The 11,988-nt window shown below is 39.6% G+C and overlaps 1 protein-coding gene and 1 long non-coding RNA gene across 4 annotated transcripts; one reads left to right on the top strand and one right to left on the bottom strand.

Annotated features, from left to right (window-relative positions):
* Positions 1 to 388: 388 nt before the first annotated feature.
* LOC112843574 (uncharacterized) lies at positions 389 to 11,617 on the bottom strand. The gene is made up of 6 exons (XR_003216019.1): positions 11,485 to 11,617; positions 10,951 to 11,036; positions 8,465 to 8,656; positions 2,270 to 2,351; positions 1,523 to 1,593; positions 389 to 503 (listed from the first exon to the last, which is right to left on the bottom strand). It is a non-coding gene; the product is annotated as an uncharacterized LOC112843574 (long non-coding RNA).
* On the top strand, positions 1,574 to 11,986 carry styk1a (serine/threonine/tyrosine kinase 1a). Of its 3 annotated transcripts, none has more exons than XM_005457543.4 (10): positions 1,574 to 1,712; positions 4,284 to 4,339; positions 7,669 to 7,929; positions 8,037 to 8,273; positions 8,493 to 8,674; positions 9,388 to 9,468; positions 10,069 to 10,277; positions 10,411 to 10,451; positions 10,942 to 11,038; positions 11,542 to 11,986. In XM_005457543.4, the coding sequence occupies exons 2-10, from the start codon at positions 4,285 to 4,287 to the stop codon at positions 11,735 to 11,737; spliced, it is 1,359 nt and encodes a 452-aa protein (XP_005457600.1). In that variant the 5' UTR covers positions 1,574 to 1,712; position 4,284; the 3' UTR covers positions 11,738 to 11,986. The 3 variants fall into 3 exon arrangements, with proteins under 3 accessions (XP_005457600.1, XP_019206535.1, XP_005457601.1); XM_005457544.4 differs by lacking the exon at positions 1,574 to 1,712 and adding an exon at positions 2,163 to 2,366; XM_019350990.2 differs by lacking the exons at positions 1,574 to 1,712; positions 4,284 to 4,339 and adding an exon at positions 2,162 to 2,366.
* Positions 11,987 to 11,988: the final 2 nt, after the last annotated feature.

The raw sequence follows: 11,988 nt of genomic DNA on the forward strand, positions 1-11,988 counted from the left end.
AAAATTTAGAAATAGTCACTCTCCCGGCTGTTCTGCCGGCCTGAACACAGAGACAACATCTGGAACCATCAGCGGCGCCGGTCCACTGGGTACGAGACCTAGACCAGCAGAGAAAGACCAGAGGGAGGGGTGTCAGGGGCAAGACTTTATTACAATCAACCTCACCCGGCCCGGACACGGAAAGGATTGACAGATTGATAGCTCTCATGATTAAGCAAAACCTCGGAAATGTAAACAATATCAAAAGTTCTTTATCAGAACAGAAACAGCTAAAAGAAACACAAAGAACAACACCATCAAAAAGCTTTAAACAACTCAAGCAAAACATAAAATCTTTGCTTTTTGTCTTAAACATAAAAAAGCCTAAACAACAACAACATAACTCTGTTATGCCCTGATGAGCTTGTGCAGGTTGAAACCAGAGACAGCAGTGCAGTCAGAGTACCAGGACAGATTTCCATGATGGTTGAAACCAAAACAGTCACGGCAGTTTCACCATGCTCCTAAAGGAAAATGAAAGTGGAAAATCAAGAAGGATTAAACCTGTGGCCTTCAATAGCAAGGTCACTACAATGACACTTCACACAGGCTTTCTGGATATTTTTGTTCCCACATGCAGATTCATTTTGAATATGTATGTGGGAAGAAAAGAGAAGTTTATTTTGCACGACTTTTTGTTTCATGCGAAGGAAAACGGCAAATGCAACAAATTAATGCCAGATTAGCTGCTCAGTTGATTTAAGTCCGCCTGTTCCCTCTAATTACAGCTGCTAAACCAGGATTTGTGTTGGAAGAGTTAAATTAACTCCCCAGTGTGCATCTTGCTTTTACTCCAGCAGAAGCACTGGTGAGGTAGCTCTGCTGTGTTTTGTGCTTGGACCACACAGTATGGATCATATGGGACAGACACAGCTGCTTTAACAAGTGCAACTTAACCACACCCCACACTCCTTTCCAAACAGAGTGGAAAGGTGTGATCAAGTTGAGAGTCGCTTGTTTAATATGTAAATAAATCTCAGTACTGCAGTATAGTGGAAGAATCATTATTCATTTAGCTACGATAGTTGGACAGATGGTGGTTCACCTATCTGTGAACTGTATATTCTCAACAACTACTACATTTAACTGCAGGCCAAGTCTGCAGTTAAACAGACTGTTTGCTATGTAGTCCAATTGTTCTGCAGCTGATGGAATAAATGTTATTATGGATTTCCACCCATTGGAAATGACTAACTCCAAGTTTGTCAGCTAATAAATCCATCCAGCTAACACACACACACACACACACACACACACACACACAGAAGAGAGAGAGAGAGAGAAAACACAAGCAGAGACACACAAAAACAAATACAATACTGACTGCAGGTTATGTGCAGGTGAGAAAGGTGAGAAAGGTGAGAAAGAAAAAGTGTCGGTGGTGGGTGTGGCTAACCTGACCTGAGAGAGAGCGAGAGAGAGACAGACAGAGAGAAAGACTAGAGAAAAGTCACAAGTGAGAGAACAGAAACAGAGATCCTACCTTCACTGCTGTCTTCAATGGAAATGTGTCTGTGCGTGGATTTCTCTGCATATTTCAGGAAACCATGAAACCTGAGGATTTGTATTTGTTTCATAGCTTATATGGGACTAAGGACAGAAAACTACATGCTTTGGATATAAGAAACATCCAGAATCTGATACGTACACAGCACCAGAGAGTCAACCAGCAGGTAAGATTAAAATATGTATATGTCAGACTAACATATTAGATAAAAATTAAATGATATTAAACATGGTCAGATTTTTAATTTGAGACGGGATTTCTCTTTTTAAATTGAAAATTGAACAGGAAGTTTCATGTCACTGTAAATTTGGTACACTAGCTACGTGTTCTAATACCTTAATTTTGTGCAATAGTATTTGCACATATGTGTGTGCGTCTTTAATTTTTCCTGTTTGTTCTCACTGTGCATGTGTGTTTAGAGGGATGGCAGAGCCTTTTGTTGTGCATGCAGGCGTGTTTTGGTTTTGGCACATGTGACTATGACAGAACAATGCAGACAAACTGGTTTAGTGACACTGACACAAGTTCGAGATTAAAACACAGCGACTGTGCGTGCACGCATATGTGTGCATGCATGTTCTGTCTTTTAAAAATGCTTACCGCATACCAGTGTGTCTCTGTAAGGGTGTGTGCCTGCATGTGTCACAGCGGAAGTCAGTCAGTAATAAGCTCTGATGGATGAGGATGACATTGCATTTACAGAACCGGAGCAAGCACACGTACCTTTAGATTAGTCGCAGTTGATGGTTTTGATCCCATTGCTTCACCACGGCAGCCTGTGGTGGTGAAACTGCTGTTTGAATGACTGAAAAGAAAAAAGGTAGGCACGCGTGTTATTCTTAACAAACATTATTTGACTTTAAAGGAAACGTCTCAAACAATCCTCTCCATTAAGAAATACATTAGATATGGTGACATGAAGTACTGGTTTATAATAACAAGTCATCCTGTACAACTGATTTAAAGTGATTTATCAGAGGTTTTAATAACTTTATACACATCACGATTGAGAGCAGCACTATGATGTAAACATTATACACTCAGTGTTTGTAACATCTCTGCTCACAGGATGGTTGAGCCTTGTATTCATATTTTTACCATTTTTGTGCTACTTCAAAAGAAAACAAAGTAACCATCAGATGATTTGTATGGCGCAGTCTTCTCTGACAGCTTCAGACTCACGAGCAATGCTTTCCTGGTCTTTCTGTACTATCATATTATAGTATGACATGAACTGTGGATCACAGCTCAGTATAAACCTGCATTCTTTCTTTGTTCCTCTCAAGGACACATAAAATGTTACCAAGTGATGCCACTGGCCCCCCAACCACACTTTGGGAACCCTGGATCGAACAGTTTGCAGATAGAAACCAAACCTAAAACAAAACTGTAATTTCAAGTTAAGGTCATCAATCTAAAAACAGTCTCAGCAGTGTTGAAAAATCAGTTTTTCGGCACTACTGAGAAAAACATGAGACTGATTTCATAAATTTATATAACAAGAACAATAATTGCAGACAATTGTTGATATGTTAAGCAATATTAGATAAACTGATTCTTGTTCGTCTGCTACAAACAGGATTATTCAAATTAGTTGAATGAGTTTGTGCTTTTGGAATCACCTGTTTTAAGCATCTCTGCAAAAAAAGTTTTTGTTTCATAATATTGTGACCTGAGTGACTTTAATCCGTGATTCACTTGATAAGGTTTTATTTGCTTGATGACTTTATCGCGCTCTCATCTGTGAGTAAATAATGATCTTGTTCTGATCACCTAAACATCAGGCGCCAAGTGTTAAACACTCATGTCTATATTTGCTAAACAAATTGAACAAACAGGAGAGGGTGCTTCCCCGAGAAGAAAAAGGTTGTAGACGTGTGTGTCTGAATCCCACATACTGCAAATGTTTTCATTCAGTTCTCTCTCCCATTTCCTCTTGAGTGTTGTGCTTTACATCAGTATTTTCCCATTTTTTTCCTTCACCGTCCACTTTTAAAACACGTTTTGAAACCCATTTCTATTCTTTGGCTTTTGGCCTCAGCGAGACTTAATTTTTCTTGTAATTAAATGAATTATTAACTAATTAGTTATTTTACTTTTTCCCTTTATTTAGTTTTTATTTGTATCTTATGTAATTTTATTATTTAGTACCAATGTACAGCACTTTGTGTCAGCTGTGGTTGTTTTAAAATGCTTTATAAATAAAGATGATGATGGTTACAGAGCCACCTTCAGATGAATAATATTTGAAAACCTTTGGTTTTAATAAAATATTTAAATTAAAGACGTCTTTTATATCACCTGTGTGATTGAAGAAGTTGAACAGGCTGCTGTATGTCACGAGGCTTTTATGGGTTTTGGGTCACTGCTGGGTGATGGTAATGATGACATCTGCTCTCTCCATTATCTTTGTAACCAATAGCTGGTCAACACCACACGTTTCACCAAGCACACCCTGGTATATTTGCTCTGTTAGTCCAGATTAAAAGGTCACAGATAATATTTGTTATGTGAATCTAGATGGAAAAAAAGGGCAAAGTCAATATTGAATTGATATGCTAACGTTGATCACTAACAGTCTGTATGTCTGTGGGTGTGTGTCCTGCCGGACTGAACTTCACTGTTCATACAGTCACTAGCTGAGTGACAGTGTAAGCTGCGAGGATTTCGGGTTGCTGCTGAGCACAGATATCAAGCTCATAGTAACATTGATCTGTGTTCTGCTTTTCGTCTCCAGCATGTCATCCAGCTCTACAAACGTTACTGTGTGTGCATCGAACGACACCCTGTGTAGTAAGTGCTCTAATGCTACTTATCGCTGTCCTTTGCTTCCTCCTTGAACAATCTCTCCCACCTGGACCTCTCAGGTCTCGTCTTGGGCTTTCACAAAGAGGCTTCTATTAAGCTTATGTGACCTCTACTCCAGACATCCTGTTTATTATGAACGTTTGACTTTAATGACAACAACTTAACAGCTTATCTTTTACTTGACTGAGTTGAAACTTGAAACTCGAAACTCAAGATCTAAGAAACCCAAAGCTTAATGTGCATCTAAATAGTTTTTTCATATGTTTCATCACGTTTCCTGCTCCTTTTCAGCCCTGTCACAAACTTTTGGAAATCGATTGCAAATTTGAACATCGACTGTATCTATTCACTGGCCACTTTATTAGGTATGCCTTGTTAGTTCTGTATTGAACCCCATGTTTCCCATAGAACAGCCTCAGTCCTTTGAGGCATAGATTCAACAAAGTGCTCTTCAGAGATTTTGCTCCATATTGACATGACAGCGTCAGGCAGCTGCTGCAGATTTACTGGCTGCATGTCCATGATCCCAGTGGTGCTCTGCTGTCTGGTGACTGTGGAGAGCATTTGAATACACTGAACTCATTGTGATGTTGAAGAAACTAATTTGAGATGATCTGAGTTTTGTCACATGGTGCATTATACTGCTCGAAGCAGCCGTCAGAAGAAGAGTGCACTTTTTATAAAGGGATGGAGATGGTCAGCAGCAATACTCGGGTAGGCTGTAGCATTTAAATGATGCTTGGGTACTAAGGGCCTGATCAGTTTGGAAAGAAAATATCCCCCCACACTGGCTCTACTATCAGAAGCCAGAACTGTTAATACAAGGCAGGCTAGATCCATGCTTTCATGCTCTTTATGCCAAATTCTGACCGTACCATCTGAATGTTGCAGCAGATATCAAGACTGATCAGACCAGGCAACATTTTTTCAATCTTCTATTACCCAGTTTTGGTAAGCCCAGGCTCAGTTTGAACATCACAACACCTAAGTGCACCAACTTCCTGCAACATGATCAGCTGATTGGACATCTGCGTTAACAAGCAGTTGAACAGGTGTATCTAAAAAAGTGGCTGGTGAATATACTTTTCATCACATGGTAACTGGGTCAACATTAGATATGCTGGCAAATGATTGCAACCTATTCTGTTTACACTGGAACATTTCACACAGCATTCCAACTTACGGGAAACAGGTTTGAAAAGCGATTTAGCAAATTTGGTCGTGTCATGTGTGGCAACAAAAAAGAAGTTATTTATGGGTGGTGACTCATACTGGATACTGCTGGAAATTCTGTGTCAGCTCACAGTTAATTACTGGACAAGAATGTATATTTTTACCACAGATTATAGATTTTTTTGCTCACTGTTTTTAGAGCCTACCATAATGTTCTGTTTCCTTAACTTTCTATTAACTTTTTGGTCAAGTCCTGTGGTTTTAGTTCCAACTACTAAAACAGAAGAAATAAAATGCAATTCTTTCTTGTAGATTCAGTTCAATTCAATTCAGGTTCATTTATACAGCACCAAATCACAATAACAGGGACTTAAAGGCACTTTATACTACAAGGTAAAGACACTAGAGTGTTCTGGAGGAAGCCCTGACAATAAAATGACCCCCAACGAGTGAGCGAAAACTCCCTTTTATCAGGAAGCAACCCACAGCATACCCAGGCTCAGGCAGGGCAGCCACCTGTCTGTTCAGATTAATAAAATAAAATGCAAAAAACCCCTCTGACAAAACCTCAGAGAGTTTCCAAGTGAGCTCAGTCTTTGTTTGACTCTCAATAGAACAGAATAAGAATGGGGTGATGTGATGTGATGGGTTGGTAAACATGGAAATGGAAAAAGCCTTTGAGGAGAAATATTGTTGAAAGATCAACTAATACAAACCCTTTAATGAAAATGACAGGAAATGATTTATGGTATTCTGTAAGGCTCTCACCACACCTAAGAATGTGATAGAGACTACATGTACCAGTAGTTTTACATTCCAGTTTGCTCTTTCTAACAGCGTGGGTTAAAGGTTAAGGCAGGTGGAAAAAGCAGGTAGAGCTTTAACAGTGAAAACATCAGTGGAAAGCTGAGCCCTCAAATCTAATACATGAATGCAAAACAACATTAAAAAAGGGCAGGGCATTTGAAAGCTTCATAGATCTATTGTAGTAAGAGAAAAAACAAACAAGGCTTAAGCTCAGGATTTCAACATCAACTATGATGGATTAATGATTACAACAGTTAACGATCACTGTACTGATGTTATATGTGAGTTAAAAAGGAGGGGTGGGGAGCCAGAGCTAAAATTAAAGATCTGATGCAATCAACTAGCTCAATAATGAGCTGAATTTCTCACAGTTATCAAATAAATGAATCAATCTAATCAAAATGCATGTACTCAAAGAATGCATGCTCTTTCAACTTTCCGGATGCCGCAGAGTGACGCATTCCAGTTAGTAGAAACCAGTTTTACTATCTAACCACAGCCTGATGTGACAATACAGCAGGAGACTTGCCTTTTACACTTCACTTGCCGTCTATGGTGTATCAATACCAGTATAGCAGGATGATGTCATCGAGGTGGACAATCCCCTCACTCTGAATGTGAAAATTTTATTACTGCAGTTCAGCTAACCCTGGCTCTTCCACTGTTAGGTTTTCATGTCTGCTAGCTCAGTGACTATTAGTCCTGGTTGTGCTCTGGAGGTCAGCTGAACAACAACTTGAAGCAGGTGGAGAACTGATTCACGAGCTTCTACACCAGACTCACCAAGGCTGCAGACCAGAACCAGGAATGCTGCTGCCAGTAGCAAATTCATAAAAAGGTTTATTTGCCATGACGGTCCTGCTTTTCCCACGTCACCTGCTTTACCCCACCAAAGAATCTAGATCTGTGGGAAACGCTGTTGGTTATCAGCCAGTTAGGCCAGTAGAACGCAAAGCCAACACACAACAATCACATTACTGTATGCCTACACGCCCTGATATAATGTAACCTCATTATCATATCAGGGATAAATGAAGCACCCAAGCTTTGTTTTCCACTTCCCATGGTGATAGCTGCTTCGTCAAATTACAGTCTTGTTTAGCTGAATACCAACATTTCACATAGGTGTAAATGGAAAATGATGCACTGTCTAGACAGAACACTCCATCAGCAGCAACAGCCAACATACTTAACCTGTTAACATAACCCGAGCTTAACAGCGAAAATAAACCTGCACACCCTCCTACGCAGTGCAACAAGGAAACTACAAGTCTAATAAACAAATGCATATCCGACCTGAAATTTACACATGAACTTCTGTGTTTCCCTCTAAGCGATAAAGGAACATCAGGTGGAAGTGATTATCGTCCCTGCGCTGCTGCTCTTCGGCACCCTGGTCACCTTAGTGCCCCTGTTTATACTGAGGTATTGCTGTCATCATAATCGGACACGGGTCAGAACCCCCCAGCACTACCACAGCTCATCACACAGACAGACAGAGAGGCATCACCACCACCACCAACCTCACACCAACCACCACCACAGTCATCGCACCAAGCACCAAAATCACAGATCTCATCTACAGGGCATTGATGGTAAGCCAGCATGCAGAAGTCTCTTTGTGCACATTTAATCAATATTTTAACTTTTTTAATCTTCACATTCACATCTGTTTAATGTCGACCGTCCTCTCCTTTAACAGCGCCCCCTGGCATCAACCCACTGGAACATGAAGAGCTGCCAATGTCTGTTACACAAGTGCGGCAGAATGTCAGGCCATCTATGGCTGCAGCACCACAGAGGTCCACAGAAAGCCATCATGAAGCCTTCAGCCAGGTCGCTGTACTGCCACAGACTTTCTCCATCCACCCTAATGACACAGTCAACTTCTACAGAGCACGCATGGACAACAAGAACGTCGTGCTGAGGGTGCTGAAAGGTAAACCGAGCTGCTTGAAGGTCTGTTTATGGAAGACAAGGTTTGGTTTTGTAATGGATACCTGCAAACTGGCTTACAAACAAGGGTTTTCCATTTTTTGTGTCCAAAATGCTTTTCAAAGTCAAAAATGATAAATTATTGACAGCATGTAACATTTATGCAGTGTAGAAACTGGAAATGTGAAGTCTTACTCTGTTATCAAATGTTTATTTTTCCCAGAAACAGCCAGCAGCAGTGAGAAACAGAAGTTTTTGGGGTTTGCTTCCTTTGTGTCTGGACTGGGGCTGCATCCCTTCATACCTGCGCTGCTTGGTGTTATGTCGGCACAGTCGCCTTTAGTCATGGTGGTGGAAGAGCTACAGCAGAGAGACCTGCTGGGCTTCCTGTGGAGATGCAGACAGGTAGAGGAACCTATTAGTTATTCATCACACTGAGCATACTCTAGGAGTCGAGTTTACAGTGTAGGAACAAGGATTGCAACAGTGCATGCAAAGTAAAGGGATAATTAACACAATTATATATATATAAAAAAAAATAACACAGTATTCAGTTCCAAATTATAATTTAATGGTTTCTCAAGTTTAAAATTGCTAATTGAGCAACAAAACAAGAAAAATAAATTAAACTGCTAAATTGGAAAGTTTAAGTTTACCACAGTTTAATGGTAAAATACATCATTCAGTCCAAGAGTTTGGCTGAAAAACTCGTTGAGGTTAAACATAAAAAACACTACTTAACCCACTAAACATAGTAAACAGGATGATAAAATATTAATCACATATTATATAGAAGGATAATGATTAGCTTATGAACTCTAAACTTAAATGTGAATGAAGTAATTACGGCCATCTGCCTGTGAGGGGCAGTACAGTGCAACATAAGATGTTTCTGCAAAGACTTGAGTAACCTGACAGCGACGGTTACAGTCTGTCCTCTTCTATTCATATATGGTTTAGGAGTTAATTATGAACATTAATAAAAAGAGAGGAAAGATCTCAGGGCTTTTTGTCAAAATGAACACTCACTAAGACTGATTGTTTACAATAAAATGTCTACTATCTGAATGTAACAAGTCTGACACATTTACACCTTTCTCTCATTTCTCCCACTGCAGGATAACTCAGGTTTACAGCATTCTTGTGACATGACAGAGAAGAGGATCTTCACCATGGCAGCACAAGTGGCCTCTGCTCTGGTTGGTTAAACAGCTGTCTGCTTCACTATCTTTGAGCGAACTACTTCCCAAGAAAACTTTATTTATAAAGCACTTTAAAAAAAGCAACCAGTGACCAAATTGTTGAATGCAGGAATAAAAAGTACATTGAAGAAAATAAAATAAATATATTTGCAAACAAATCTCCTTGCTTATGTGGACATTGTTCTAAAAACACATTTCTTATTGTTTGCTGGTTGAGTTGAGCCAAAACAACTGTGGATTCAGTAAAAGGATAAATACAGTATAAATTATTACATACAGTGCATAACAAATATATCAGAGATGCATTCATAAAAACAAGAAAACACATGTTTTAGAAATGTGCCAAAGACTTGTTTAAAACTAAAAAAAAATAAAAAATATAGAAATCCCATTTTTACACCCAAATTTGAGCCGACACACTGGACTTCACTGAAAAAGTCAGAAATTAACCAAGCAAAAATTCAGCCCCTAAGCGCTGAAGGTTAGTGTTGTGAAGTCTGGCTTATGGTTTTATTTCTTCTATTGATGTATTTGTAGTAGTGGACATCTAAAGGCCCTCGTGCTAACCAACTCTGAATTTGTCTGAACATCTTCTAGGACTACCTGCACAGTCAGAACTGTATCCATGGCAACGTGGGAGCTCGCAGCGTTCTGGTTAGTGGAGACATGACAGCTAAGCTGTGGGGGTTCGGCCCGGCCTACCGCAGGAGAACCCAGGGCAGTTCAACGGGAGAAGATACAGTGATTAAGAAATGGCAGGCGCCTGAAGTGTTGGCCATGAGACCCATCACTAAGAGCAGCGACGTGTGAGTGTCCTCTGTGAGAATAAAAGATGTCGCTAAGATCCCTGTCACTGGACAGAGTTGTCAAAGACTCAACTGATTTGTGTGCCAGTCCATCTCTGGGTGCTGACATGCCATTCTTTAACCTTTCTAACAGATGGTCCTTTGGCATCCTCATCTATGAAATGGTCACATTAGGTGAGTATCCTTCTTTCTTTTTTTAAAAAAAAAAGAAAGAAAGAAGAAAATTAAAATGGTGACGATATTCCCCATTTGTCCTGTGACATATAAGGCATTTTATAGTCTCTCTCGTGTTGCTGGCGTTTTGGGGTGGACAGAAATTTTCAAAACCTGATACAAGTGTGTTTCTCATAATTCAATACTGGTGCCCCCATGAATGATATCAAGCCACCTGAAGCCACAGATAACATTGCTGTAGGGGATAAAAAGAACTGGCTTGATTATAATACAAGTACAATAACGCAAAGTCATGAAGATACTTGCAGAACAGGTGATTTATTTTACATATATATTAAATTTACTTATAAATTCTGTTCACTAAAGTCTATTTATCAATACACACATTAAAAACCCAAACAATGGAAATCACATTTTGGCACAACACTGGCCGACATGGTCAGTAACTGTGCTCTTTAAGTAACAGGACTTTATACTCTGATGCTTTCAGGTGACCCACCATTTGCTCAGGTCATGTCGTCTGAACTTCTGCAGCATCTCCAAAGAGGGAGTCACCTCAAACGACCGGACACCTGCTCCAACTCACTGTAAGAGCAACAGCAGAAAACAGCTTTTAGAAGCAAAAGACTGAAAACAGGACCAGCAGTTTGCAACACTCACTGATCATCAGCTTATACACAGATGTCTAACCTTTAGTCCATGACTGTTTAGGGACGTTTCTGAGCTTTGTTTCTACTAATAATCAGAAGCAGAACCTGAATGTTTTAGTCATGTATCATTCATAGATTTACTACAATATTTGCATATTTTGCATCATTGTAGCCTTTTAAACTCGTTTCAATCAATTTTCTATGGTCATTGAATCTATTTGCAATTAGTTTAAACATTTCAGTTAATCTTTAGGGATAATTTATCCCTACAGACACGATGCTTTTACCTGCTTCTTCCAGTTTTACTAGCTTGTGGTCACACTTCTTTCCTTTTTTGTTACCTATTTTCCAACGTCTCAGTGGAAATATTATGTTTTTCATACCAGTATTCGTATGCATATTGTTTCACAGTTTTTTTCTGTTTTCACTCCGGTGTGTAGGTACTCCATTATCAGGTCGTGCTGCCACTTCAACGCCAAGAGTCGGCTCTCCACGTCGGAGCTGATTAGAATGCTGAAAGCCGGAGAGAGCTCAGCCAATGGGAGGACAGCTATCAGAGTGACTGAGCCATTCAAATTTGAGAAATACTTGAGAGAGGCGGGGTTTGCAGAGGCATACAACTATGCTGTCCTCTGATTGGCTGGGTGTCATCAGCGGTGGTGGCAGGCTGATTTTCATGAAGGACTGAGGACTGGTGCAACATTAAGAACTCTCGCAGAAATGTGCACATTATAATTGTTTATAACGTTTTTGTATTTGGTAGTATTGTAGGAAAACGTACATGGCACAATCACTTTATATTTTAAATAATAATATATTAAATGTAAAAAATATATTTACTCTGTCAAAATTATTGTCGTGAGATATAAAAATAATTTAAAATGCCA

The sequence above is a fragment of the Oreochromis niloticus genome, linkage group LG22 (assembly GCF_001858045.2).
Source record: "Oreochromis niloticus isolate F11D_XX linkage group LG22, O_niloticus_UMD_NMBU, whole genome shotgun sequence".
NCBI classification, from domain to species: domain Eukaryota; kingdom Metazoa; phylum Chordata; class Actinopteri; order Cichliformes; family Cichlidae; genus Oreochromis; species Oreochromis niloticus.